At 54.3% G+C, this 27,902-nt stretch overlaps 3 protein-coding genes across 13 annotated transcripts; 2 read left to right on the plus strand and 1 right to left on the minus strand.

The window, feature by feature from the left end:
- Nucleotides 1-444: 444 nt before the first annotated feature.
- Nucleotides 445-6,287, plus strand: POLR2H (RNA polymerase II, I and III subunit H). Of its 7 annotated transcripts, XM_059687218.1 has the most exons (7): nt 451-623; nt 1,100-1,210; nt 1,649-1,838; nt 3,391-3,474; nt 3,557-3,650; nt 4,896-4,979; nt 5,926-6,287. In XM_059687218.1, exons 3-7 carry the CDS (start codon nt 1,766-1,768, stop codon nt 6,041-6,043), a joined length of 453 nt encoding a protein of 150 aa, XP_059543201.1. In that variant the 5' UTR covers nt 451-623; nt 1,100-1,210; nt 1,649-1,765; the 3' UTR covers nt 6,044-6,287. The 7 variants fall into 7 exon arrangements, with proteins under 7 accessions (XP_059543203.1, XP_059543201.1, XP_059543200.1 ...); XM_059687217.1 differs by having other exon boundaries at nt 1,100-1,838; XM_059687220.1 differs by lacking the exon at nt 4,896-4,979 and having other exon boundaries at nt 445-777; nt 1,100-1,838.
- A 3,244-nt stretch (nt 6,288-9,531) lies between these two features.
- THPO (thrombopoietin) lies at nt 9,532-15,762 on the minus strand. 3 transcript variants are annotated; one of them, XM_059687242.1, is made up of 7 exons: nt 15,297-15,762; nt 13,638-13,825; nt 13,249-13,376; nt 12,880-12,966; nt 11,240-11,407; nt 10,924-11,004; nt 9,532-10,807 (listed from the first exon to the last, which is right to left on the minus strand). In XM_059687242.1, the coding sequence occupies exons 2-7, from the start codon at nt 13,648-13,650 to the stop codon at nt 10,445-10,447; spliced, it is 840 nt and encodes a 279-aa protein (XP_059543225.1). In that variant the 5' UTR covers nt 13,651-13,825; nt 15,297-15,762; the 3' UTR covers nt 9,532-10,444. The 3 variants fall into 3 exon arrangements, with proteins under 3 accessions (XP_059543225.1, XP_059543224.1, XP_059543223.1); XM_059687241.1 differs by having other exon boundaries at nt 9,532-10,992; nt 15,297-15,758; XM_059687240.1 differs by having other exon boundaries at nt 9,532-11,004; nt 15,297-15,756.
- A 1,767-nt stretch (nt 15,763-17,529) lies between these two features.
- On the plus strand, nt 17,530-27,244 carry CHRD (chordin). Of its 3 annotated transcripts, none has more exons than XM_059687226.1 (23): nt 17,531-18,062; nt 18,287-18,390; nt 18,849-18,978; nt 19,133-19,261; nt 19,354-19,453; nt 19,578-19,665; nt 20,234-20,375; nt 20,488-20,628; nt 20,713-20,795; nt 20,874-21,021; nt 21,181-21,287; nt 21,407-21,526; nt 22,145-22,301; nt 22,644-22,864; nt 23,316-23,429; nt 23,749-24,024; nt 24,109-24,202; nt 24,318-24,374; nt 24,626-24,729; nt 25,177-25,279; nt 25,808-25,962; nt 26,134-26,233; nt 26,784-27,244. In XM_059687226.1, exons 1-23 carry the CDS (start codon nt 17,915-17,917, stop codon nt 26,834-26,836), a joined length of 2,874 nt encoding a protein of 957 aa, XP_059543209.1. In that variant the 5' UTR covers nt 17,531-17,914; the 3' UTR covers nt 26,837-27,244. The 3 variants fall into 3 exon arrangements, 2 of the variants coding, with proteins under 2 accessions (XP_059543209.1, XP_059543208.1); XM_059687225.1 differs by having other exon boundaries at nt 17,532-18,062; nt 26,781-27,244; XR_009451818.1 differs by lacking the exon at nt 25,177-25,279 and having other exon boundaries at nt 17,530-18,062; nt 26,781-26,817.
- The last annotated feature ends 658 nt before the right edge of the window (nt 27,245-27,902 follow it).

A 27,902-nucleotide genomic window follows, 5' to 3' on the forward strand; every position in this document is an offset into this window, starting at 1 on the left:
GGGCCGGCCCAGCCCGGCCGGGGTCTGCTCGAGGCCGCCTCCTCCGCTGGAGAGAGGCGGTAGGGGGCGCTTGGAGCGCGCGAGCCCGCGCCCCCTCTCCGCCGGGGCGGGGGGCTGAGCTGGGCGCCCGGGGCCAGAGCGGGGGCGGGTCCGCTGGCACGTGGAGGGGCGGGCTGGGTCTGCGGCTCCCGGTGCCCGAGCCGCGCGGGAGGGACTGGAGGCGCCGGGGCCGGCAGCGCAGAGACGCCGCGGCTCCGCCTGGAGTGAGAAGCCGGGCTGCGGGGATCGGAGGGGAGCATTGAGTCCAGGAGGGGGGGGCAGTGCTCGGAGTGGAGACCCTGGGGCTCTCTCATCCCTCCCCTCCGCCCTTTCCTGGCGGCTTCCCCAGGAGGTGCCCCTGGAGCACCCCGGACCGAGGGGTGTGCGGGGCTGGGCCGGGGCGGGGGGAGGGGAGTGGGACCCGAAGGAAGCGGGGTCCAGGTGCGGGAGAGCGCGCTCCTGGAGGCGGGCGCGGAGGGGCAGAGGTCGCTTCTTTCTGGCGGGGCCCCAGAAGAACCCGAGTAGCTGCTGACATCTCGCCGCCATGGGGGAGATGGCCTGATGGGCTCTCGGTTCTCCATCAGGTTCGAGGAAGGACAGAGCCGAGGGTGGGGCGAGCACAGGGTGGATGGGCTGTGTGTGCGAGTCAGAGATAGTGTCGGGGAGAGGCCCGTGCCCAGGACACAGGCAGTGTGCCCCGGAGGAGGCCACGGGAGGAAGGGGCATGCGGAGGTGCAGGTCCTGGCTGGGAGGAGGGGACGGTGCCCAGGAAGGGGGCATGCGGGAGGAGCCAGCCTCCTGGGGGAAGGGGTGATCAATGTCAGGCCAGAGTGTCCGTAGGAGGGGAGAGTGCCAGGATGAAGGGGCACACAGATCAGTGTCCAGTGGGGAGGGAACGAGCAGTTCCAAGCTGAAGGGGCAGTGCTCCTGAGGGCACAGTGTGATGGGGTCAATGCCAGGCTACAGGGGCGGTGTGAGCAGGGCTCAGGGCGAGAGGACAATGGTGGGGAGGGTGCGGTGCCAGGGGAAGGGATAGTGCAGGCTTTCCTCTTCCCCATAGTGACATCATGGCAAATTCCCAAACTGAAAGGACCCAGCTCGGGTGACATCCAGCAGGGCCGAGCTGGGCCAGGCCGGCCTGAAGGGCCTCGGTGCCAGCTGCAGGGGCGAGGTAGGTCCGGCGCCCTGCGGAGCCGGCGCTCTGGGGGCGGGGTTCTGCTCCGCCCTTTCTCGGCGCGGACTGTGCCCTCGGCAAGCACGCGTGCTGGCAGGGTAGGGCTGGGCTGGGCTTCTCTGGGCCAAGGATCAAGGTCTCTGGCTGGGCTAGGCCCCCAAGCGTTCCAGTGTTCCCAACAGGAAGACTGGAGAGGGCGCAGTCGAGCCTCCGCGGAGAGCGAGGAACCGCGCCACCTCGGCGGGAGGTGGGGGTCTGTCTTATTGTGATCCCGCCCTGGGGCGGGGTTATCGACCTGAGGACCGCCCTCAACACTGAAGTCGCCGGAGCGTAGTTCGGGGCGGAAGTTAGGAAGCCCCGAGAGCTAGGCGACGGAAGTGGCCGCGCTCCTGCCTGCCTGTGCGCAGGCGTTATTCTATTTCCTTGTGGTTGCAGTTTAGGCTGCACCTATTCCCCTCTCCCGCTCCTTTTATCCGCGCGAGGGGGTGCGCGTACTCGTAGTCGTGGTTGCGCGGTCAGCGCCCCCGGTGCCAGCCTCGTCGCCCTGTTACCATGGCCGGCATTCTGTTTGAGGATATTTTTGATGTCAAAGACATTGACCCGGAAGGCAAGAAGTTTGATCGAGGTAAGTAAGGTATGTAGGGGCGGTTTTGGGTCTGGGACTAGTCCGGTTCTCGGGGACACGCCCCCGGCCACCCAACCCACGTGGCATGCGCCTCCCATCAGGTCCTGATGTAGGGACCGCGTTCAGGAAGCACTTTATAGATGAAAGAACGGAGGCTCCGAGCTCTCCTGCGTTCACACATGCTGTGCCCAGTGCCTGGGTGGCCTTTTCTCGTGGTGCTGGTAAACTCCTGGGCATCTTTCTGGTCTCTGCCCGCTCTGCCAGGCGCTGTACTGTGCACCTTCCACGCTTTGTCTGATTTCTTTCAAGAGTCTGCATGAGGTAGTTATTGTCTTACCCGTTTTTCTCCGAGAAGTAACCCACCCAAGGCTGCACAGCAAGTAATCTGACTCCAGAACCTATTTTATTATTATTATTATTATTATTATTATTATTATTATTTATTATTAATTTTTATTGAGTTTATTGGGGTGACATTGGTTGACAAACCCATATAGGCTTCAGGTGTACAATCCAACAGATCATCTGCATACTGCATCGTGAGCCCATCGCCCAAAGTAAAGCCTCTTTGCACCTATATTCTTGTATTGCCCTTAGAATCCTTAGCTTTTTGTGAAGCCCTCCCCGAGTTAGAGTTGACTGCTTGGAATAATAAAGAGTTGCTCTTTATTCTGTCATTGATCAATAATTGTTTCTTGCCGAAACCGGTTTGGCTCAGTGGATAGAGCCTCGGCCTGCGGACTGAAAGGTCCCGGGTTCGATTCCGGTCAAGGGCATGTGCCTGGGTTGTGGGCACATCCCCAGTGGGAGATGTGCAGGAGGCAGCTGATCGATGTTTCTCTCTCATCGATGTTTCTAGCTCTCTATCTCTCTCCCTTCCTCTCTGTGAAAAATCAATAAAATATATTTAAAAAAAATAATTGTTTCTTTCTGTTTTCTTACCCTTTGCCTGGAGACTGAGATGTTCTTCAAGGCAAACACCAGTTCTTACATGTCCTAATAATCCCCTCAGCACAGCGCCTGACACAGAAAGACAAAACCTTTGCCCAAAGATAGGTTGTTTCTTAATCACCGAGGCAGGCCTAGAATCTGGATATTTTTTGTTGCCAGAGGGCTTTTGATTCTTTTCCCGGGATTTTCTCCACTTTGCTTCTTGCATATCTGGTTCTGATTGAGCCTGCACTTCTGAGAGCAGATGAGAGGCCAGTGGATGCTAATCCTCCCATATAATAAAAGCCAAATATGCAAAGTGACCGAACCGCTCACTGGTGGCCCGTGCCATCCCCCATTCAGCCCGCCAGTCACCTCCCACAGAGGGAGATCAGACTGCTGCTTAGGCCCACTCCCCGTAGTGGGCTTACCAGACAGTAAGAGGGCGCAGGCCCAGCTGAGAGACCCCCCTCCCCAGCCCAGTGCACAAATTTTTGTGCACCGGGCCTCTAGTTGGGGTAGGTTGAGTCTTCTATTGCATACAGCCCCCCAAAGTGGGGTCTGCAGGATCACCCTGGGTCAGGCACTTATCCTCTGCCACTCTTTCTCTACTTCTCTCCAGTGTCCCGACTGCATTGTGAGAGTGAATCTTTCAAGATGGATCTTATCTTAGATGTAAACATTCAGATTTACCCTGTAGATTTAGGTAAGTATTGAACACAGAAAATAGCAGGAGTCTTTTTGCCATTTCAGCTGTTTTCACTCTCAGATATTGCCGTTACTTTCAGGTGACAAGTTCCGGTTGGTCATAGCCAGTACCTTGTATGAAGATGGTACCTTGGATGATGGTGAATATAACCCCACAGATGACAGACCTTCCAGGTGAGGGAGTGAAGAAGGGAGTACTTGAAATATGCCTGAGAACAAAGTAGATAATTGGTATAGAAAGACCCTTATTTAGTTAAATCGTGGAATAAATGATTATCAGCAGAATCTGAGAAAACTTAAAGAAATTGCTGCACTTAAGAATTAGCAAGGTACCTGGCCAGTGTGGCTTAGTGGATGAGTGTCGACCTATGAACCAGGCAGTCATGGTTCGATTCATGATCAAGGCACATGCCTGGGTTGCAGGATTGATCCCCAGTGTGGAGCACACAGGAGGTAGCTGATCAATGATTCTCTCTCATCATTGATGTTTCTACCTCTCCCTCTCACTTTCTCTCTCTTAAATAAATGAAAACATATTAAAAAAAAGAATTAACAAGGTGTTAATCCAGAGCAGTGATTACATGCTTGTGACTTGTAGCTTTTTGATGGTGGAGGAAATGACTACTGAGTGACCTAGGCTGTGTGGGCCGTGAGTCTTGGGGGGGGAGTTTGGTGTGATGGGAGTTTGGAGTCCCATTGAGTTAAAATCTCAGTCCTACCACTCATTTGTTGAATAACCTTAACTTCTTTCAGCCTCAATTTTCTTGTCAGTGAAAGACAGATGGTTGTATCTAGTTCACAGGTTTGCTGTGAGGACTAAATAACATTGTATTTGGGAAGTGCCTGTTGCTATAATGCTGGCACCTAGTTAGCTGTTACCAATTTTATTTTATTTTTTATTTTTTTTAATATATATTTTATTGATTTTTTTACAGAGAGGAAGGGAGAGGAATAGAGAGTTAGAAACATCGATGAGAGAGAAACTTCAATCAGCTGCCTTCTGCACACTCCCTACTGGGGATGTGCCCGCAACCAAGGTACATGCCCTTGACTGGAATCGAACCTGGGACCCTTGAGGAATAGAACCTGGCTCTATCCATTGAGCCAAACCGGTTAGGGCGACCAATTTTAAAGAACCTCTTATTGTTAACTACTTTAAAAATATATGTTTTTATTGACTTTTAGAGAGAGAGGAAGAGAGAGGGAGAAGAGAGAGATAGAAACATCAACGAGAGAAACTTCGATTGGCTGTCTCCTGCACGCCCCCTACTGGGGATTGAGCTCCCAACCTGGGCAAGTGCCCTGACCAGGAATCAAACCAGTGACCTTTTGGTGCATGGGTCGACATCCAGCCACTGAGCAACACTGGCCTGGCATTGTTAACTACTTTTAAGAGTAACTGCCACTATTGTTCCACAGGGCTGACCAATTTGAGTATGTAATGTATGGAAAAGTGTACAGGATTGAGGGAGATGAAACTTCTACTGAAGCAGCAACACGTCTGTAAGTTCCTTGGTCCTGTGAGAACCCTTTCACCCTGCCCTGTTCTGAGAATTTGGGACTTGCTTATCCTTCCTGTGTTGGGTCCCTCTCTTTAATTACCTCAGACCTAAGCAGGACCCAGAAAGAAACTTCTGGGAACAGTTTTCAGTCTAAAATGTAGGCTGCTCACTTTGCTCTTTGTCAGGGTCTCGGCCCTGGTGGTCCAAATGAGACACTGACAATCTTGCTGTGTGCAGTGCAAAGGAAGGTTGCTTCCTTAGGAAATAAATGCAGCATCAAGTAATTAAACTGCTAGGTGTGCTTGTGCGTGTGTGTGTGTGTGTATATATGTGTGTATATGTATATGCTGCTACACTGCAACCCAATCCCTAGTTCTTTGGTTTCCCTGATGAGCTATTTTTTCTTTTCTTTAAAATCTTATTAAAACAATATGTGCCCTTTGTAAGAAATATGAAAAGCAGAGAAGTAATGTCAAGAAGGAACAAAAATCATCTATAATTCCATACCCAGAGGGAACCTTTTGCATAAACATTTTTGAATAATTTAGGTTTTTTTTTTTCTTCTGTGCTTTTTTCTTTGAGATCTTGTTGTTTATTACAATGTTTTCTTCTACTCTTTTTGCTTAATGTTATGTAAAACATGTTTCCCCATGTCAGTTTAGAGCTTTTCCTAAACATTTTAATAGCTGTATATCTAACATTCCAGTAAATGGATATATCTGAATTGATTTGACCATTTCCTTTATTCTGGGCATGTAGTATTTTCCACTTTTGCTAATATCAAAAGCACTGCCATGCATATGTCTGTGCATTCATTTTTGTCTGAATTTTGGTTCCTAGTGACAAAACATTAGAAAGGTGCCTCTTTTTCTTAGGCGGGGCTGGAGAGCCGCTGAGTAACAGCTGCTCCAAATCTCACACTCATGGGACTGGACCTTCTGTTTCAGCTCTGCCTACGTGTCCTATGGGGGCCTGCTCATGAGGCTGCAGGGTGATGCCAACAACCTTCATGGGTTTGAAGTGGATTCCAGAGTTTATCTGCTGATGAAGAAACTGGCCTTCTGAACCACTGGGAAGCCAACCTTGCTGCTCAGTCACTCAGGTCATGGACATTTGTTCAAGTCTGAGTTGCAGTTGCTGTTGTCCTGCTCAGGAGGGGCTCGCTGTCTGTCCACCATGGTGCTTCTCTCCCTGGTCTGGACTCTGGGAAACTGACTTGCCTGTGAAAGACCCAGCGGGAGAGTTTAAAATGAACCAGAAGTTGTTTTTGTGTGTATGGTTTTTTTAAATTAAACTTTACTTTTTCAGACTTCTTCTCCCCTTAAATTTTTTTCCCCATTTACTTTAAAATCATTTTTTTTTTTAGTTTGCCTATGGTATATTATGTCTCTGGCCCATAGCCAGATGATCATGCCGATGCAAGATCTGTCTCAGCCTTTTGGTCTCCATAGTCAGTCTCCTGGCTGACTATCCCCAACATTTGTCCTCCAGTGTGATTTTCTACACAAGAGAAGCTATGGTGTTTTTGGCTCCTGGGGCACTCCAGGCGCAGAAGATAACCCTCCACACCCCATACTAAACCAAAAGAAACACCCCCCCCCCCCCCCCCCCCCCGCAGAGACCACTCATTTTCAACCCATTTCCCTAAATACTCTAACACCTCACGTAAAGACCTGAAAATGATGGGGAAGGAGATACCCCAGGCATCCCACCAGGGGACCAGCTCCCCTGGCAAAACGAGAGATCAATAGAGGCAACTGCTTAATACACACTCACAAATCTTTCTGGATAGTTACCTGAGTTTCCAGGGGTAATCAGAGTCCGGTATGCTTTCTCCGGTATGCATAGAATTTTGAATTGGCAAGGAGCCCTGCTCGTGTCCTTCCAACTCTCAGTCGCTTAAGAAGTCAAATCACGTTGACTTGAATGAGTCACTTGGGTAGCCTGGAAATGTTCATCATTTTTAAGGAAGCTTTGGGTAGAGGCTTTTATACACAAGATGGGACAAGACTCTGAAGATAATAGGAAGAGTGGATTTGGTGGTTATGGGAACAGGTGGAGGAGCTAGCTGTCTGCTCTGTATTCCAGTGGTGACCTGGAGGGAGGGTAAGTTTCTTACCGGTGACACTGAACAGGGAGCTGCTGCACAGACTAGGGAAGCGGACAGGGCACCAATACCAATGAGGTTGGCAGTCCAGTGCCAGTGCCCGAGACAGTGCAGCAGCCTGACTGCAGTCACTACCTTAAACGTGGAGGAAGCACACAGTGAAGGAAATGGTGATGCTTACAAGGCCTCCAGCAGGGCAGCTGGCTCTTCAGCCTGGCATGCAAGGTCCCCGAGAAAGCATACCAGACTCTGATTACCCCTGGGAAACTCAGGGTAACTGTCCAGAAAGATCTGTGAGTGTGTATTAAGCAGTTGCCTCTATTGATCTCTCGTTTTGCCAGGGGAGCTGGTCCCCTGGTGGGATGCCTGGGGTATCTCCTTCCCCATCATTTTCAGGTCTTCACATGAGGTGTTAGAGTATTTAGGGAAATGGGTTGAAAATGAGTGGTCCCTGCAGGGGCGGGTGTTTCTTTTGGTTTAGTATGGGGTGTGGAGGGTGGAGAGGGAAATTGGAGATCAGTGGGGGTTGGGATGGATTTTTATGGGATCCTACAGCCTTTCCATAGAGTCCAGTTTTGGGGTAGGGGCAGGTAGAGAAGGTTGGAGTGGGAGAACCTAATTACCTATTGTAGTTTCTGGGGTGGCACAGCAGACTGTCCTAGCTGCTCTGGGTGGCAGAAGAAAGAGAACTGGCATACAGTTGAATAGAGATAGGGATGTTCTGGTTATAATAGTTTTTTGTTTTGTTCTGTGTGAAGAGGAGACAGATTTGAGAATGGGTTAGATATTCAATAGAGACGAATTAGTTCACACTGGAGAATCCCATGAGTTATTTACATTTGCCCCAGAGCAAGTCAGATGCCAATACTGGATGCCTGGAACTTTCTGTCTACATACTTTTTGCAGTTTTGCCATCTTTGTCTCATCTGACTGTGCTGAGATCTCCTAATTCTTTGTCTCTGGTCCTGTTGACATATCTGGTTCTGGGTGCTGCCTCTTTCATGTATCATAAAGGGTTTCATTTGATTATTAGATTTACTCTACTCTAGTACTGCATTAAATTAAAATTTCCACTTACCATTCCCTTGACTGCATCCTGGGATTTGTAGTGTAGATGAGCTGATTCTTTCCCACGTAGAAACTGACACCATTCGAGATTTGGACAACACTTTTGAGCTTTGTGCATTTGTTTATTCCTTCTCCATGGCAACTGTTCTGTCCATAATGGGGGAGAGGGACACCTGGAGATGTCTAAATTGGTCACTCGTACCAAGAGCTTTGGCTTTCTACTCAGAACTCTTTTATCTGTTGATGTATTTACTCCCTAAGGACTTGGAAATTTTCCCTAATAAATAGAATCACTGAATAACATTGGACAGTGCACCGCACTGGGGAGAGTATGAGCTCTAGACTAAGTCGGCCTAGGGTGTTTTCCCTCTCACAGGCTGTGAAACCTTTGGGAACTTGCCTGGCTTCTCCCTCATCTATAAAATAGAGAGTCACTGGAGCCTTAAAAAAGGCCCTATGGTTCCTGGCACACTGAACTTTCATTCTGCGTTAGCATGATCCCAGGTATTGGTGGCCGTGTTTGGAACGCTGGTTCCTGGCTCCTCTACCTACACTGTAGACATGCCCCTCCTGTCCCAGCTGCTCTGGGTGCCAGAAGAAAGAGAACTGGCAGACAGTTGAATAGAGATAGGAACTCCCTTGTCATAACAGTTTTTTGTTTTGTGTGAAGGGAAGAGGAGACAATGATTTGGGAATGGGTTAGATATTCAGTAGGGACCTTCTGGTGGGGAGGGAAGAGGAGAAACTTCCATTAGTTTCCCCTACAGGAGCCTCTGGAGGTAGTGTTGACCTTTGCAGTGGAGTTTTTGTTTCGGGCAATATAAACCTCCTCTCCCTTAGCACCAAGATGGCATTTATGGGCAAAGCCCCATAAGCCTGGCTTTTTTCTCTAGAGCTCCCCTAACAGGGTTTATGGTGGTCACACAACGCTGCTTTTTAGATGCTATTTACCTCTGGGTATTGGGAAATCAGCCTTCAACTTGTACTTGAGTTGTACTTGTGTCTCCTGCTGTGTGAGCCCTAGGAGACTGACTCATGCCACTTCCTGCACTTCCCCCGACCTCCACAGGAGGGAGGCAGGACCCCAAGCTCCGCGAAGCTTCCTGCTGAGCGGCTGAAGCGCTGGCTGTTTGCTCAGCTGTCATTCCAGGTCTTGCCTGAACTGTCTGCGCGTCCTTACCTGAGGTCTGAGGCACTCCTAAGCTTCCTGTTAGCTTTTCTTTCTTTCTTTCTTTCTTCCTTCCTTCCTTTCTTTCTTTCTTTCTTTCTTTCTTTCTTTCTTTCTTTCTTTCTTTCTTTCTTTCTTTCTTTCTTTCTTTCTTTCTTTCTTCCTTTCTGTCTGTCTGTCTGTCTTTCTTTCTTTCTTTCTTTCTTTTTTTTTTTGTTAGGGAGGGACAGAACTATTGCCCTCTGAGAAGAATATCTTTTTCTTTCCAGTTAGCTTTTGGGTACTTAATTTATTCTTTATTGATACAGGCTCAGACAGTCTTTCTGGGAGACAACGTCTCATTCATTTCTCAGGGGTAAGGATCTCCTAAGAAAAGGAGATCAGAATGCCATTGAGACTGAGGTAAAGGGTTATGGTAAAGAGACTAACCTTAGTTCTGAGCAGAAGACCAAAGCTCGCATTTCTGTTTTTCTGATATAAGATTAGTCTCTACCTTTGTTCAGAGGGCAGGCCAGTCCAGGCCTTTGAGGAATTATTATACGAAAAAGCATATAGAGAATTCGTAAGTTGTAAATTTGTACAGAAAATAGACCAACGATAACTAGCTGCTCTGGTGAATATTGATAGGTTAAAAAAATAGCTTTTCTGCCCAGCCGGTGTGGCTCAGTTGGTTGAGCGTTGTCCCATGCACCAGGAGGTCGCGGGTTCGATTCCGGTCAGGGCATATGCCCAGGTTGGGTTGTGGGGTCCATTCCCAGGAGGGGGCATGCAGGAGGCAGCGATGGATGTATCTCACATCAATGTTTCCCTCCCCCTTTCTTTCTCTGAAATCAATAAAAACATATTTAAAAAAAAGCTTCTGGTGTTTTAAACCGTGAAAAACAACCCCCTTTCTGTCCTATGTATCTGCCTTTACCAGGGCTTTGGGTTCCAGGTGACAGCAGGGAATCTGGTGGAGTTGCAGTTGTCTCCCAGGCCTCTCCTCTGGGTAAGAGAACACACGGGAGACACTGCTGGCGTTGGCAGTGCCTGAGTACCTTACTCTTCCTGAGACAGATTCTGGAAGTGAGGGTGGGCCGCAGGTAGAAGAGGACTGGTAGGGTTGGGCATGGCAGCAGAGGGGTCAGGAAGCGGGAGTTGGAGCTGGACCATGGGGGTGGGCGAGGTGGGTAAAGGGGAGAAGAGTGTATGCTGTCCAATGGGAGGAAGGGTTAGGGAAGAAGAATATCCAGGTTGGAGGTTGGGTGGCAGGGAACCCATGTCCGAAGTTCCTGGAGGAATATTCAGGGCTCCGAGGGCCCTGGGTGAGGGTCCAGGAAAGAGTCCATGAGTTCCATTCAAAGGTCTGTGTGTCCTGTTCAGTTGTCCAGGGATTTGGTCTAGCAGACCAGGCCCATTGGCTCTGAATCCCTGCAGCCTCTTCAGAAGTCCAGCGCCAGTAGTTTTGGCCGGGACAGTGGAGTTTGTCTCCAACAATCCAGAAGTCCTGTTTGGAAGCTTGTTCAGTGTGAGGAGTAGAGAGGTACTGTGTGGGAGCGCTGTGGTGGGTAGGGCCCGCTTGGCACAGAGGGTGGGCCCTACTACATGCAGCAGGAAACGCACCTTTCCTCGGAGCAGCTGTTGGAAGCTCAGGAAGATGGCATGGGGATCTTTGTGAGCTGTGGTCCTGCCCTGTGGAGGAAGCTGAGGGCAGAGGATGGGCCTGAGGCCAGAGACCTGGGCCAGATCTCATGCCTCCCTTGTCTATGTGGGTAGACAGGGTACCAGCACCCAGGCTTTATGGCTGGGAGGGAGCATTCCTTGGGAGGTCATCTCTTCTACCTCAAGATTCCTAGAATTCCTCTTCCCTCAGGCCTTCTGAGGAGACTGAGTCAGAAAAGAGGGACATTTCCTATAGTCCCCTTGACTGGGGTCTTACCTGGGTTCCCAGGAGGCCCTGCAGGGCCCCACGGAGGAGGCGAACTTGTCCAGAAAGCTGCCCCAGTAAGAATGAGAGGCAAGTGGGTCCCAGTTGTCCCCGCGCTGCCATCGCTCCCTCCAGCAGGAGGGTCGTCGCCCCCAGGACGTCCTGTGCCTTGGTCTGCTCCTGGGAAAGAGATGGACCAGAGAAGTGCACTGCTTCAAAGGACATGCTAATAGCGGGTGGGGAGCTTGGAGGAGTAGCCAGCAGCATGAATCATAGAAGCTGAGAATTGGACAGGACCAAGGTCCCACCCAGCACAGGAATTCCTTCACAGTCTCCCGACAATTGGTCATCAGCCTCTGCTTGAATAACTCCAGTGTCCGGTAACCCGGCCTGGTCTTACACTTACTTTCAGTCAGGAAAGCTCTTTTTCTCTCGTTCTTACATTATACTGAAATATGCCCTTTTATGGCATTTACCTCTTAAGGGTTCTAGTGCTGCAAATCTCGTCCTGCTACAGAACCTTAGGATCATGTGATTCTTTTTTAACTGAGTGTAGAGATGAAACCATCATAAAGAGCATAAAGATGAAGGGAAGGGCTTGGGGGTACATGGCAGAGCTGGAACTAAGGGCTCCATAGGAGCTGCCCTTCCCCAGCCCAGCCCCCTAGGAGATCTGAGGGGGGAATGAGATTCCAGGGATCTTGAGGATAGAAGAGTTGACCTACCATGGAGTGCCCCTTCCCAGTGGTTTCCTGAGCCTCTGACTAAAGCTCCCCATGCTATACCACGAGACTGCCGCTTCGTCCAAGCTAATCAGACAGGCTTTGTATTTTTTTTAAAACCATTCCTCATATAACATGTTTTCTAACCTCTTCATGCTCAGGTTGCTTCCTCCTGGGAACATGCTAGTGTAATAGGTCCTCTGAATAAATTGGCGTGTGTCTAGTACTCAGTCCAGTATTTTTAAGTGCAGTCCACTCGGAATTTTATGGGGATATTTCCACATTATTGGTGCTAAACATTGAAAGCTACCCAGAACCACTAGGCTTTTAAATAGCCGCCTCAATAATGTTGTTACATGTGAAGTTTGGGGTCAACTCAACCCTCCTCGATCTTTTTCGTAGTAAATTCTAGGGCCAGAAGTTTCTATGAGGGAAGCAGGGCATTGTGGCCTGCAAGCTGGAGTAGGACTTTACTCAAGTACTTTACACATGTAGAATTTTTAATCTATCTCTGTTAAATTCCACCATGTTTTGAACCTCGCCTTTCAGTGATTTGAATCTTGATTCTGTCTTTTGTTATTTTTGTGGTGGTTCCCAGCTTTGTGTCATCTGTGGCTGACAGATCAGTCTTACTGATTCATGGCAACTTAAGAAGCTTGAATTGGAATAAGTCAAAGGCATGGCCCACGAGAGACCTCTATCCAGCTTTTCATGGTGTTCAGCTTTGAATCTATTTAACACACTGGAACTGCAAGTCGTCATCTTGTCCAGAGGATATTATCACAGTAGCATGTAGATCGGGTTAGAGTGGCCAAGCTGAAGATGAGATATTTTCAGAGAGCTCAGGAATTTTAAAGAATCCACAGGAAGCAACAGGAAACGGATGAAGACAGGGCTTAGTGAAGGCCAGGGAAGGGCTGGCTTTCTTACCGTCTGGGTTTTCCATTCTCTCAAGCTAAAGTCCACAGCAGGCAGCAGGACAGGCGTGGACAAAGGGTTAATGTCTGGGCACTGGCTCTGTTGAAAAAATTGGTGGGAGAGGGGGAAAGAAAGGAGAAGGGGACATGGTCACCTAGTGACGAAGATGCTTCCATGAGTAATAGGTCCAGATTAGTTTTAGAGGAGAGCTTGATTGCAAATCATAATCCTTGTCAAGGAGTGCTGATCAGGAGGTCATGGTCTTACCAAAGACAATATTGGAAGAACAGCGATTGGATCAGGGAGCAAGAGGATTTGATGGGAGTGAGGGTATCTTACCAGTTAAACGGACAGAGAGGACAGTGCTGGGGGGGTTCTCACCAGTCTGCCGTGAAGGACATGAGAGTCACGTAGCAGTTTATTTAGCAGTCGGGGGTCACAGGCAGGAGGAGCCGGGCTAGACCAAGTCAGCCGTGTGGTTAGGAGAAGCATGACCACGAGGAGCAGTTCTTGGATTAGGGGGGTGAGGGTGAAAGGGGTGGGTAAGGAAGAAATCATTGTTGGGTGGTGGTCCAGGAATTCCCATGTAGGACCCAGACCTGAAATCCAGGGACTCTGCCACTCAGAGACCTCATTCCTCGGAAAGTGGGTTCTTCCAGCCCCCGCCCCTCACCCCCCCCTTGCCCCCCCCCACACACTGTAGCATATCTCCTTTCCTTCCCCTTCTACCATGTTCTGATTTGGCTCTCAGCCCCTCAGTGTGTCCTTACCAGTCAGCTCCATTCTGGCCAGGCTGTCTGGTTGGAGTGGCTCCCTGGATGGGGCCTCTCCCCTGAATCCTTCCTGGGGCCATGGAGGCGGCTTGGGCTCTTGCACTTCTGGGCAGAGTGGGGCGGGGCACACAGAGTGGGGTGGGGCACGGCACAGGTGGGCTGAGGAGGAGGGTCTTGAATCTATCCTGCAAGTGACGGGGATAATGAACACTTATTCAAGTTTTAAGGAGGAGACTCTGTCTGGCTAGGGGAACAGAGGCTGGGAAGGCTGGCGCTGCTGACCAGCCTAGAACTGCTAAAGCTCTGAGTGCTCCCACGTTTTCTTGTGATTGTAGCATATGGTGTCTCCTCTTTGTCAGGGTGTTTCCTCTTTGTCAGGGTTTCTCAGTGAATCTGACCCGAGTTTGGTGCCCCTGCCTCCTGCCGAGAGCAGCAGGACAGGATATGTACACAAACACACATCTTAATTGGCCTCAAATTCTGAGCCACCTTGATTGTTTGGTTGGAGAAAGTCTGGCATGGGGATAGAGAAGGGAAGCACTGTGGTATAACGTGAAGAAGCGGGGGAACCGGAATAAGGCCAGGATGGGGGACTAGCAAATATGTACAATGCATCGAGGGGTAGCTTGTGGAGTGGGGTTGGGGATGGAATTAGGCAAAAACAAACAAATAAGCAACACCAACAAAAACCAAAAAATTGGACTGATATAAGTCATTGATTAAAAGATTAAGAGAAGGTGGCATGGGAGAAATTAACCTCTAATTTTTTCCCTATTTACCCCCCCGCCCCCACATAAAGCCTCTCAAAGTTTTTCTTTGCCCTCCAAGTTCTGAAATACTGGGTTTTCCAAGGCAAGGAGATGGGCTACCATTCCCGAGACTTTCTTCCTGAGGCAAGTTGTCCAGGAATGGATACCTACTGAGTGAGATGATGCCCACCTCACATGGCATACCTCCCCACGGCCACCCACCATATCTCATAGCCCATACCTTCCTCCCTGCCCCCTCTTCAGACCCCTTCCGGTTCCTTCACAGGACCCCCCACATGGCTTCCTCCTTTCACAAGTTGTGCAAAGAGGCCTGCACCTGTTTCAATATTGGGATTTCCTATAGGTCTGTCAACATGCAGGAGCCCTCCTCCCATCACCCTCTCTTTGTGCCCTGGCTTGCCTGACCCAGCTTCCCAGCCCCTGGATCCAGAACCTTAAGCTAACTAGGAATGACTGGGTAAGAATGAAGATTGGAGCTGTGTCCACCTTGGCGCTGTGTTCCCCAAGTCCTAATAATATACTTCCTTTCTCATTCTCCCCCTGGAGCTGTGTCCACCTTGGCGCTGTGTTCCCCAAGTCCTAATAATATACTTCCTTTCTCATTCTCCCCTTCCCTCCCCCCCCAAAGCCCATGTTTCCTTTCCTTAGTGCCCGCCAGGACTGTGCTGTATTTCACCAAGTCTGTGACCAGTCCCTCAGAACCCAGCACCCCACCCCCTACCCCTGCTCTGCTCTACTCCTCCCATTCTGGGAAGGCCACACGCTTCCTGACAAAGGTCAGTGCCTGCAGGTTCCAGTGTGCCCGCCCCTCCCCCAGCTGAGAGCCCAATTCCTCTTTCCTGTCCTTCCTACCCTCACTTAACTGCAAGCCCTGCTTGCCACTCACCGGGTGGAGAAGGGCTCCAGGACCCAGGTGCAGAGCAGAAGGCACCCTGGGGAGCAGATGGGTAGGAAAGCTTGTGGCGTTGGGGCATAGCCCCTTCCCAGCAGTGGGGTCACACGCCTGCCTGGGCCACTTCTGCCCAATCAGAGAGCAGGGAGCCACCAGACACTGCGGAGGGCCCCCGGAAGTGACGCCTTCTCCTCCCACCCTCACTGGACCTGGAGCCCCTGCCTGGACCATGGTCTGTTATCACAGCCCGGCTCCTCCACCCACACACACCACCGGGAGGCTCTGTCTTTTCCTAGGAAATGGCAACCTGGGACCTGGCTGGAGAGGAGATGGGAGGGGAACAGGTTTTTTTTTCAGGAGGAATCCAGCAGGACATTTTTGTTTTCAGGTCCTGGCTGGCCAAATTTCTTTTCCCTAGATACCACACCTGCTGCTGAAATCCAATAAGGCTCCTGCTTCCCTGCTTCTCTCTCCTATAGCCCCTAGGGCCGTGGTCGGCAAACTTCGGCTCTCGAGCCACATGCGGCTTTTGACCTCTTGAGTGTGGCTCTTCCTAAGCCTTAGGAGTATCCTAATTAAGTTAATAACCATGTATCTACCTATATAGTTTAAGTTTAAAAAATTTGGCTCTCAAAAGAAATTTCAGTCGTTGTATTGTTGATATTTGGCTCTGTTGACTAATGAGTTTGCCAACCACTAGGGCCTAGGGCAGTGGTTCTCAACCTTCCTAATGCCACAACCCTTTAATACAGTTCCTCATGTTGTGGTGACCCCCAATTTCATTGTTACAAATTGAACATAATTAAAGCATAGTGATTAATCACAAAAACAATATGTAATTATATATGTGTTTTCCGATGGTCTTAGGCGACCCCTGTGAAAAGGTCGTTCAACCCCCAAAGGGGTCGCGACCCACAGGTTGAGAACCGCTGCCCTAGAGGGTAGTGTCTTATACCCGCTTTCTGAGTGGGAACATGGGTATTGCCTGTATTAGAGAATGACGCTGTCAGAGGTCAGTGTTGTGGGGAAAGGGTCTGGGCAGTTCGAAAGGACTGCACAGAGAGGGCGTGTGTGCTGGGCTCAGGTGATCCTCTGCTGGGGCCCACTGGCTCAGACAGCTAAGCTCACTTCTCTGCCAGTGTACGCCTTTGCTTGCCGGGTCTTTCTCCCTCTTCCATCTCCTACCATTCCACAAGTGACAAGAGGAATAACGAGGCCCATGTGTCCCAGTCTTAGAAAGACAGCTGCTATCCCCCCCCCATACCTCCTGCTGGCCTAGCCCTCCTCTTCCTTTGGCCCTGCCTCTTGTTCCTTTGCTTTCCTCTCAATCCCAGGCTCCCCACAGCCTCTGTCCTCAGGGCCTCCTGGCCTGACCTTGTTCCCATCCCCCCTCCCACCCCCCCAGTTCTTCTTCAGGCTCTCTCCTGCTCCTCCTCCCCAGGCAGGATGGGGCTGTCTGCTAAGGAGCATGGCCTAGATCCCGGAATTCTCCATTTCAACCAGATGAGATGCCTCCCAAGATTAAGAAGGAGGGTGCTGGGATGGCTGGGATGGTGTGGGTGGGTGGGTGGGAGGGGCAGGGAGGCAGTCATGACCAGGGAACCAACCAAGACAGAGGAGTTTGAGGTGAGTGGAGAGGCTGAGGGTCCCCTGGGTGAAGGAAGAGCGTGAGAAAGCATGTCAGGTGGGGACGATGACGGGTGGATGAGCTTGAGGACAGGTTACACAGCAGGGAGGGAAACTGTCACCAGGCGGAAAGGACACAGTCTCTTTCTGGCTAAGCTCCTGTCCTGGTGAACCGTAGAATGAGGAGAGACCTCAGGCAAGAGGTGGGGACGCGGGCTAGGCAGTGAAAGTGGGTGGGTGGGGTTTGAGAGGTGCTGTGAGCCCAGAGTCAGGGGGAGAGCAGTTGACAGGCCTCTCCTGCACGCTGTCACCCTTGAAGACAAGTCTTCATCCTTCCGGCAGGCACCGAATCCCAGCGCAGTGGCCGGCCCAGGCCTCAGGCCTAGCCTTTGCCCCTCCCTGGCCTGGGGTTCTCATCCAGGGCGGGACACGCACCTCCTGCTGGGTCCAGCCACCCTGGGGCCACCGGCAGTGGAGGGGGTCTGGGGGGGCGCTCCAGACCTGCCTCTCCTCCCCTCTTCGCGCCCCCTGGTCCCTCCCCTCCCCTCCCCCTCCGCTCCCCCTGGCCCTCCAGCCCCTCCCTCCTCCCCTGCCCGGTCCCAGCCCCTCCCTCCCCTCCCCCACTCGCGATCCGGGCCGCGGCGGCTGGGCCGGACCCCCCGGGCTCAGCCCGGCCCCTCGCCGAGCCACCGCCGCCGCCGCCCCGTTTGCAGAGGAGGAGGCCCCCGGCCGGGGTGCGGAGCACGGGGCATAAAACCGGCCAGCGCGGCGCCCGGGGCACTAGAGCAGCGGACCGCCGGGTCAGAGCCGCCCGCTCGCGCTCCCGGCCTCTCCCTCGCCTGGCCCGGCGCCGACTCCGCGGCCGCCCGACGAGCCCCGGCCCCGGCCCCTCCGCCGCACCGCCCCCGGCCCGGCCCTCCTCCCGCCTCCCTCCTCCCTCTCCTGCCGCCTCCTCCCCCCGCCTCCCCAGCTGTCCGGTTCGCGTCATGCCGAGCCTCCCGGCCCCGCCGGGCCCGCTGCTGCTCCTCGGGCTGCTGCTGCTCGGTCCCCGGCCGGCCCGCGGCGCCGGCCCCGAGCCGCCCGCGCTGCCCATCCGGCCCGAGAAGGAGCCGCTGCCCATTCGGGGAGCGGCAGGTAGGTGGGCGCCCGGGGAAGGTGCGGGAGGGAAGTCCGCTTGGGGCGAGTCCGTGCCCGCCCCGAGGGGGCGCGGGCGCAGGTGGTTCGGCGCGGCGGGGGGCCGGGAGGGGTGGGCGGGGGTCGGGGCGCGCGGTGCGGGGGACCCAGGGCCCGCTGGCAGCGTCCGGGGCGGGCACCGGCGGCAGCGGGACAGCGGCTGCCAGCCAACGCCGTCCCCGCAGGCTGCTCCTTCGGCGGGAAGGTCTATGCCTTGGACGAGACGTGGCACCCGGACCTGGGGGAGCCCTTCGGGGTGATGCGCTGCGTGCTGTGCGCCTGCGAGACGGTGAGTGCACCGAACGGCCCTGGCCTGGCCCCTCGCGGGCGGAGGGCACTGGGGTCCCGGGGCGTCGGAGTGGACGCGGAGGTGGCGAGGAGAAAGGAGCGAGCCTGCGGATAATCGGGACAGTTTCCTGGCGGAGACCGGGGCAGGAAGCGCCCCTTCCAGGCTCAGGTGTTGGCCGTTATTGATCGCCCACTATGTGCCGGGCTGTTTGCCAGCTCCATCTCATCAGTCTCTCACTAACTCCTAGCACCACCCTCCTAGATAGATGCCGTCATGAGCCCCACTTTCAGACGGGGACCCCGAGGCCCAGAGAGTGTAAGGAACTTGTCTAGGGTCCCGCAGCTTAGAGGAGCAGCGTCTGCCTCGGTGGGACCCATTGCCTTGCTCTCTGACACCCCCCACCCCCTGGGTCTTAGGGATCGGTGCTTACACTCAGTTGTTCTGTCTTTTCCGTGCAGCCTCCGTGGGGTCGCCGCGCGAGGGGCCCGGGCAAGGTCAGCTGCAAGAACATTAAACCCGAGTGCCCACCCCTGTCCTGCGGGCAGCCGCGCCAGCTGCCGGGCCACTGCTGCCAGACCTGCCCGCCGGGTGAGGCCCGTTCCGTGGTGAGGGGAGGGCGGCAGGGCTGCGCACTTGGTCCAGAGCCCCTCCTCCGGGGCGGATGGAGCCATGATAGCGCACGGAGCGGCCAATGGGCCCTTCCAGTGCCCCGCTGAAGCCCGCGCCCCCACCCCTGGCGCAGAGCGCAGCGGTCCGGAGAAGCAGCCCACCGGCCTGGCCTTCGAGTATCCGCGGGACCCAGAGCACCGCAGCTACAGCGACCGCGGGGAGCCGGGCGCCGAGGACCGGGCGCGCGGGGATGGCCACACGGGTAGGCAGGGACCCAGCCAGGACCGGGGTCGCGGTTTTGGCGCGGCCGTCACAGCGGGTGAAGATATTGGGGACATCTTCCTTCTCTCCCAGACTTCGTGGCGCTGCTGACGGGGCCGAGGTCGCAGGCCGTGGCAAGGGCGCGAGTGATACTGCTGCGCTCTAGTCTGCGCTTCTCCATCTCCTACCGGCAGTGAGAACGGGCCAGGAGGGAGGAAGAGCGGGCTGGGCGCTGCGGCGGGAGAGCTGGGACAGGCTGGAGGGGCTGCTTCTGGCCCAGGCTCAGAGTCCGTGCTCCCCCGCACCCTCATTCCCAGGCTGGACCGTCCCACCCGAATCCGCTTCTCAGACTCCACTGGCAGCGTCCTGTTCGAACACCCTGCAGCTCCGACCCAAGATGGCTTGGTGAGATGATGCCATTTATGAGTGCTTATCTAGTTTGGACACTGTGCTCTGCATGACCTCCTTTGGTCCTCACAACAGTCCAGTGGGAGGAAGGCACTGACATCATATGCCCACTTTACAGATGAGGAAATTGAGGCTCAGTAGCAGAATGTGATTTGTGCAAGGTCACACAGCTGTAAATGGTGGAGCCAGGATTTGGACACCTGGATTCCTTCTTCTTTAAAAAAAAAATTTTTTTTTTTATTGATTTTAGAGAGGAAGGGAGAGGGAGAGAGAGATAGAAACATCAGTGATGAGAGAGAATCATTGATTGGCTGTCTCCTGCACACCCCCTACTGGGGATAGAGCCGGCAACCTGGGCATGTGCCCTTGGCCAGGATCGAACCTGGGACCCATCAGTCCGCAGGCCGACACTCTGTCCACTGAGCCAAACAGGCTAGGGGTGGATTCTTAAGCTTCCTAGGAGAGCATGGGGGCTCCTTCCCATATTCCTTCTTCATCAGATAGGCCTCTTCGCTGGCCTATCCTGCATACTGTTTGAGTAGGGTCGTCTTGTCTCTCTGCCCAGGTGTGTGGGGTGTGGCGAGCAGTGCCTCGGTTGTCTCTGCGGCTCCTCAGGGCAGAACAGCTACATGTGGCACTTGTGACACCCACTCATCCTTCAGGAGAGGTCTGGGGGCCCCTCATCCGGCACCGGGCTCTGGCTGCAGGTGAGGGGAGCAACAGCCCCCGGGCATGAAGTTCTGTCTTCTCTATACCGAGGAATGGAGTGGGCTGCGGAGGGGGCTTTCTGATGGGCTCTCATGGTCCTCCCTCTCCCAGAGACCTTCAGTGCCATCCTGACCCTGGAAGGCACCCCACAACAGGGCATAGGTGGCATCACCCTACTCACTCTCAGTGACACAGAGGACTCCTTGCATTTTTTGCTGCTCTTCCGTGGACTGCTGGAATCCAGGAGTGGGGGTAAGTGGGATATGGGGAGGGCATGTGAGAAGGGCAGGGAGAGCACCTGGCTCTCAGCGGTCTCCACATGTACCATCGTTTCAGGACCAGCCCAGGTTCCCTTGCGGCTCCAGATTCTACACCAGGGGCAGCTATTGCGAGAGCTCCAGGCCAATGCCTCAGCCCAGGTGAGCGAAGGTTTGGCTTTTGTTGCCAGCTGCTCTGGCCTCTTACTGCTCCCACCGATTATCCTGCTCTGTCCCTAGGACCCAGGCTTCGCTGAGGTGCTGCCTAACCTGACAGCCCAGGAGATGGACTGGCTGGTGCTGGGGAAGCTGCAGATAGCCCTGGAGAGGGCAGGTAGCCCAGGGTTGCGTATCAGTGGACACATTGCTGCCAGGCAGAGCTGCGATGGTGAGGCAGGGTGGAGCCTGGCTCCCTGGGCACACGCCACTGAGAGGCATAGACAAGTGCCAGGGGCAGGTCCAGGGTGGATATGGGAGGGATCCTGGGGGCCGGGGGTATGAATGGCCATGGAGCCAGCCAGCCTCCACTTGTCTTGCCCCTCTGCAGTCCTGCAAAGTGTCCTTTGTGGGGCCGATGCCCTGATCCCAGTTCAGACAGGTGCAGCTGGCTCAGCCAGCCTCACACTGCTAGGAAACGGCTCCCTAATCTACCAGGTAAGTCAGGGGCTGCAAGAGGTGGAAGGGCAGTAGATTGAGGCGGAGATTTGGCCTGTAGTTCAGGCCCCAGGCCTTCTCTGCCACTCCAGTTTGCTCTACCCAACTCTGCCCACCAGGTACAAGTGGTAGGTACAGGCAGCGAGGTGGTGGCCATGACGCTGGAGACCAAGCCTCAGCGGAGGGACCAGCGCACTGTCCTGTGCCACATGGCTGGACTCCAGTCGGGAGGACACACAGTGAGTGCTACAGGCAGAGCTGGGCCACAGGGCCCATGTACCACAATGCGGGGGTCGTGGGAAGCTAAGTCGGGTGAGCAGATAGGTTCAGCAGCATTCACTCATTCACAGGCTCTCTCATTGATACATTGATTCACCGGACACATTTTTAGTGAGACTCAGGCCAAAGAGTACAAAGAAGATCAGATATGGCCCCTGTCCTCAGCAAGCTCATGTCAAATGAGAGGAGTAAGACAGGGAGACCAGTGCAGGAGATCACATACTAATTGTGAGAGCAATGGCGGCTTATTGAGCCTTTCTAGGTGCTGCGCACTAGACTGGTTGCCTTACTTATGTTATTGTTGGCCCTCGCAGTACCCATTTTAGAGATGATGAAGTGAAGGGTCAGAGGATAACTCTTCAAGGTGATCACATACGTAGGAAGTGGCAGAGAAGGGACTTGAACTTGGGCCTGCAAGGTTCTTATTCAGTGTTACTGGTGTGGGGAAGTGTGTATGGGTGTAGTGGGGGCACAAAACATGGAAAGGCTTCAGAATCTTAGGCTTGTGTGAAAGCTGAGGAGGGTTCATCTGGGGTCTGGCAGGCTCCAGCTAGGGCTCACCCTTCACTGTCCCCTAGGCCATGGGTGTCTGCCCTGGGCTGGGTGCCCGAGGGGCTCATATGCTGCTGCAGAATGAGCTATTCCTGAACGTGGCCACCAAGGACTTTCCAGATGGAGAGCTGCGGGGGCATGTGGCTGCCCTGCCCTACAGTGGGCACAGCGCCCGCCATGACAGTGAGTGCCCATAGGTTTGCCTGCCCTTTGCTGCCCTCTAATCAGTGACTCAAGTACATAAGGGATGGTGTCAGAGCGCTAGAGCCTGATGTGTCTTTCTCTGCCTGAGCTCTAGGCTTGCATCTGGAGATGTATAGGTGGGATGTAAAGGGTGGCCCTCCTGGGAGATCCTCCCTGTTGCGATGGTGCAGGGGTCTAAAACTTGCTGCTCCCCCAGCCCTGGGGTTATGGGCAGTGTCTGCCAGCTCACGGAGTCTGTGCTGGGCAACATGGGAATCCTGGGGTTGAGTGGCTGCTCTAGGCCACCTTCTCATCTGTCCCCTCTCCTCTGTCTGGATCCAGCACTGCCTGTGCCCCTGGCAGGAGCCCTGGTGTTGCCCCCTGTGCAGAGTCAGGCAGCAGGGCATGCCTGGCTCTCCCTGGATACCCACTGTCACCTGCACTATGAAGTGCTGCTGGCTGGGCTTGGTGGCTCAGAACAGGGCACTGTCACTGCCCACCTCCTCGGTCCACATGGGATGCCAGGGCCCCGGCGGCTGCTGAAGGGATTCTATGGCCCAGAGGTGAGGATGTGATTGGAAAATATCTGCTTTTTAGCTTAAAGGTGTGTGTGTGTGTGTGTATGTATGTGTAAGCAGAGACCAGGCTGCCTGGTATGGCAGAGCTGGCATGGGCTCAGGAGTCAGACAGACCGGGCTGTGGACCTGACCCAGCCTTTTATTATTCATCCTCTTTCCTGCGTCTTTCTCTGGTGGGATCGCTTGAATTGTATGTAAAATCCTGGACCTCCAGGGGAGTAGGTGGGGTGGCCAAGCCCCCTGAAGTAGATGGGTGGTCAGGGACTTGTTGTCAGAGAGGATGGGTTCCTGAGCTCCATACCATTGCTAATGAGCTTTGCTATCCTGGAGACCTTATTTCATCTTCCTGGGTCTCAGTTTCCTCATCTGCAAATCGGGAACAGTAGACTCAGCCCTAGAGTGCCTTGTTCCCATCCCTTATCCTATCTACTCACAGGCCCAGGGCGTGGTGAAGGACCTGGAGCCTGAGCTGCTGCTGCACCTGGCACAGGGCACCGCCTCCCTGCTGATCTCCACCAAGGGGAGCCCCCAAGGGGAGCTTCGAGGGCAGGTAGGCAGCAGTGGGGATGGGTCAGAGTTGGACTGGCACCGTGTGTCTCTGTGCCACTTGCTCTCCCCCAGCCCTGGGGGGTGGAAGTATCACACTTATTTACTGCTTGGGAGGATGAAGCCATACAAGGCACATAAACAACAAGGCCGGCAGCAGGGTACTCTGTGCCTGGCAGCGAGAATGATTGCTGGGATGAAGAGCATCCTTTTGGGGCACAGGGCACTCAGGGGATGAGGTGTTTCTGCTTGGTGGGCTGGCTGCTGCTGGTGGAGACGCAAGGGGGAGCCCGGGCACTGCCTCAGCTCACCTCTCCTCCCAGGTGCACATCGCCAACCAATGTGAGGTGGGCGGCCTGCGCCTGGCCGAGGCAGGGGCGGAGGAGGCCCGGAAGCCTGGGGCTCCTGAGGCAGTGGGCGCAGCTGCACTGCCCATGCTGCCCGCTGTACTCAGCCCTGATGCCCCAGCGCCAGTCAAACCAGGCAGCCCCTGGAGAGCCCGAGACCCCAACACTTGCTTCTTCGAGGGACAGCAGCGCCCCCATGGGGCTCGCTGGGCACCTAACTACGACCCGCTCTGTTCACTCTGCACCTGCCAGGTAGGAGGCCCTGGAAGGGCAGGGCGTACTGGAGCCTGGGTTCTGGGGCAAGGGCTCCAGTCAACCTCCCACCTCTCCCTGCAGAGGCGGACAGTGATTTGTGACCCTGTGGTGTGCCCGCTGCTCAGCTGCCCGAGTCCAGTGCAGGTGCCGGACCAGTGCTGCCCTGTGTGCCCCGGTGAGTGCCATGCAGGGGTGGAGACAGTCATGGGGGCTCCGCCAACGGTGGATGAGGCCTCTAGGAAGGGAAGGAGGCTGTCACCCTCTGCCTTCACTATTTTTTGGCTCCACAGAGAAACAAGATGTCAGAGACCTGCCAGGGCTGCCGAGGAGCAGGGACCCCGGAGAGGGTGAGCTGGCAGTGTATGAGCCAGGGTGGGGTGGGAGCAGGAGGGGGACGGTGGGGTGAGAGTATATATGGGTGGGTGAAGGCTGAGGGACACAGGTTTCAGTGACACCTCATAGGCTTCATTAGAGTGACTGGCCCGAGAATGGGCCCTGGGGTTAGAGGGTGTGGGGTTGGCCTGAGCCTGAAGCCTTGGTTTTTGGATCCAGCCAATGAGCTCAGTCCTAATGGCAGCTGGCCACTGTCTGCCACCAGGCTGTTATTTTGATGGTGACCGGAGCTGGCGGGCAGCGGGTACCCGGTGGCATCCTGTCGTTCCCCCTTTTGGCTTAATTAAGTGTGCCGTCTGCACCTGCAAGGTATGGCTGCTCAGTCTTCTCCAGTGCTACACCCCGTGGGGCTGCAGAGATGGGAAGGGGCCTTCAGGAGAGGAATAGCCCAGCCTTGTGAGGGGGGCTCAAGGATCAAAATAATATGAGGAAGTCCTTTGGGCTTTGAGAGCTGGCTTCCTGCAGGAGAAGGGCAAGGGTGACCTGTGTGAATTCTGGCTCTGCCAGCTGACTAGCTCCATATCACGTGGGCACTTCCTGTGCCCCCCTGAGCTGCACTTTCCTCTCCCGTGAGCGGATGTGCTAGCACCTACCTGGCAGGGCTACAATGAGGATTTAGTTCAGGAATATAAAGCACCAGCCCAGGGCCTGAGTAAAAGGCCGTGGATATATTACTCGAGGTATGCGGAAGGAGAGGGAGGAAGCAGGAGTGCTCCCCCTCCTTCCTAACACCCCTCACACAATGGATCCCTACAGGGGGACACGGGAGAGGTGCACTGTGAGAAGGTGCAGTGTCCCCGGCTGGCCTGTGCCCAGCCTGTCCGCGCCAACCCCACTGACTGCTGCAAACAGTGTCCAGGTGAGGGGGGTGGGCACTGAGGCCTCTTGGGGCAGATAGGGCCCTTCACACCTTGTCCTGGGAGAGGGGATGCACAGTGAGGGTGGATGGAAGGGACTTCTCAGCTAATTCAGCATTTCCTGAGCACCACTCTGTGCCTAGTCTGGAGCTAGGGTTCTAAATACAGTGGAAAGATGTGCATGTATTAGTGGGCTATGATGGGTTCTAGTTCCTGCCCCATCTATCCATTCATCCATCCAACCAGCCAACCAACCAACCCATCCATCCACCCATCCACCCATCCACCTATCCATCCATCCACCCACCCACCCACCCACCCACCCACCCACCCACCCATCCACCATCCATCCATCCATCCATCCATCCATCCATCCATCCATCCATCCATCCATCCATCCAGATTTATCACCTATTAAGGGCCAGAAACTGCTAGGTGCTGGAGATTCAAAGACAAATAAAACCTGGGTGGCCCTCATAGCGCTCAGATCTACTGGCCTCTTCCTCTTCTCCCTCTTTCCCTTCCAACAGTGGGGTCAGGAACCCACCTCCAACTGGGGGACCCCATGCAGGCCGATGGGCCCCGGGGCTGCCGGTTTGCAGGGCAGTGGTTTCCGGAGAGCCAGAGCTGGCACCCCTCAGTGCCCCCCTTTGGGGAGATGAGCTGTATCACCTGCAGGTGTGGGGTAAGAGCGGCAGGGGGGCTTGTGTGAGGTGGGCATTGGAGGCCTCACCTGGACTAGGGGGACCTTCCCAGGGAGGGCAGGCTCCTGGGGGCAGCCCTCCCTGAAGAGGCTGAAGGCTGTTGTGCCCCCGTGCCTCTGGGGACCCTCAGGATCTGCTCTGTCCTGCCTCAGGCAGGGGTGCCCCACTGTGAGCGAGATGACTGTTCGCTGCCACTGTCCTGCGGCTCAGGGAAGGAGAGTCGCTGCTGCTCCCACTGCACGTCCCGCCGGTGTAAGTGAGGGGACCCAGGGGCAGCAGTCCTGGGCTGACCGTGGGATGCTGAGGAGGGAAGGAGCACCCGCTGTGTGCCAGGGACAGTGCCCTCTGCTTCGCAGTTGCCACTCCATTCTGCCCTCACAGTTGACCTGGTGGGCTTGTTATTGGTAGTCTTTTACTTATTTTTTTAAATATGTTTTTATTGATTTTGAGAAAGAGCAGAAGAGAGAGAAACATCAATGAGAATCATTGATTGGCTGCCTCCTGCATGCCCCACACTGGGGATCAAGCCCACAACCTGGGCACATGCTCCAACCGGGAATCGAACCGGGACCTCCTGGTTCGTAGGTCGATGCTCAACCACTGAGCCACGCTGGCTGGGCATAGTCCTTTCTTTACAAATGAGATTTCTGAAGCTCGAGGAATTAGGCTACCAGGTTAAGGTTACGCGGCTGTTCTGTGCTCACTTGCTCAGAAAATACTGACCTTTCTGGGACCAGAACAGGGATACTTCGCTGGGCTCTCTGTGCCTCCTCCAGAGTTCGCTCCCTTCTGTCCTCAGCAGCCCTGGAGACCAGGACAGCGCCAGAGCTGAGGAAGGAAGCCCCGGGCTCCTAGGGAGCAGCGGGAAGGCCCGTGACCAAGAGGACGGGCCTGGGCTGGGAGAAGGAGTGGCGCCGAGGACCCTGCATCCTCCTGCGGGAAACCCAGTGCCTTTGGCTCCTCTTTTCCGCCTCTTCTCCCTCCCCCACTACCTCTGGGACCGCAACTCCACAAGGGGGAGGGGCTGTCAGGGCAGACCCAGGCCATGTCCACTCCAACTCCTGCCCTGTCACCCTCTGGCCTCTGCCTTGGAAGCCCAACCCCTTTCCTTCTGTACATAATGTCACTGGCTTGTTGGGATTTTTAATTTATCCTCACTCAGCACCAAGGGTCCCCCACCACTTCACTCCTACTGCCCCTGAGCTGAGCAGAGTCATTATTGAAGATTTTTGTATTTATTAAAACATCTTTTTCAATCTTTGAGCTAAAGGTCTTTCTTTATGGCCGGGGACCCCATGGACAAGGGGCTGAGAGTAGGAGGGTGGAGAGATGAACTCTGGCTCCAGGAGCTTTGCTGGGACCCTTGGGGAGCGGGACGAGACCTGAGGCGAAGCAGACGGCACAGCCGCTGGCTGGCAGGCCTGATTCCACAGAGAAGCTTGGGCCTATCTTTGAGGTGGACTAGAGCCTCAGGAACGAAGGCACTCTGAAGCAGAGCTTAGGTGCAAGTTTGGTTTCCACTGGTCTACCCGTGGCTGGCATTTTTGCTGACTCCATGTTTGAAGTTGCTCCAAAGAGAGAAAAGTATAACCAGCCTCTATTTTCTTTATCTAAAATGAGGCAAACACTTCCAGTTCATCTTCTTTCCTGGAAACTAAGTGCATTCTGGACCAGTTCTGGGGAAATTCTGGGTCAGAGTGGATTGGAATCAGCCCTAGTCCAGTTCTGGGCTGAGCTTATCTAAGTGATGCACAGAATAAAGCCCCTTGTTCCTTTCTCCCCTTTCCTGCCACCAGCACCTGGGCACCCCCACAGACCGCACAGGCTTGTGGGAAATAAGAGCATCAGGATGGAGAGCTGTCAAATACACGCACCTGCAGGCTTGTCTTTTGTATAAACAATGTGGGATGAAACGAGCCTG

This window comes from Myotis daubentonii, chromosome 3 (genome assembly GCF_963259705.1).
Source record: "Myotis daubentonii chromosome 3, mMyoDau2.1, whole genome shotgun sequence".
Classification (NCBI taxonomy): domain Eukaryota; kingdom Metazoa; phylum Chordata; class Mammalia; order Chiroptera; family Vespertilionidae; genus Myotis; species Myotis daubentonii.

Coding starts and splice junctions, on each gene's coding strand:
- CHRD (XM_059687225.1), top strand. CDS start 17,915: ATGCCGAGCCTCCCGGCCCCGCCGGGCCCGCTGCTGCTCCTCGGGCTG. Junction 19,454..19,577: donor TTCTCCATCTCCTACCGGCA/GTGAGAACGGGC, acceptor CCTCATTCCCAG/GCTGGACCGTCCCACCCGAA. Junction 22,302..22,643: donor GCACAGCGCCCGCCATGACA/GTGAGTGCCCAT, acceptor GTCTGGATCCAG/CACTGCCTGTGCCCCTGGCA.
- THPO (XM_059687240.1), bottom strand. Junction 12,967..13,248: donor ATGTCCTTCACGGCAGACTG/GTGAGAACCCCC, acceptor TTTTTTCAACAG/AGCCAGTGCCCAGACATTAA. Junction 11,005..11,239: donor AGGGCCTCCTGGGAACCCAG/GTAAGACCCCAG, acceptor CTCTGCCCTCAG/CTTCCTCCACAGGGCAGGAC.
- POLR2H (XM_059687217.1), top strand. CDS start 1,766: ATGGCCGGCATTCTGTTTGAGGATATTTTTGATGTCAAAGACATTGAC. Junction 3,475..3,556: donor GATTTACCCTGTAGATTTAG/GTAAGTATTGAA, acceptor CGTTACTTTCAG/GTGACAAGTTCCGGTTGGTC. Junction 3,651..4,895: donor ACAGATGACAGACCTTCCAG/GTGAGGGAGTGA, acceptor ATTGTTCCACAG/GGCTGACCAATTTGAGTATG.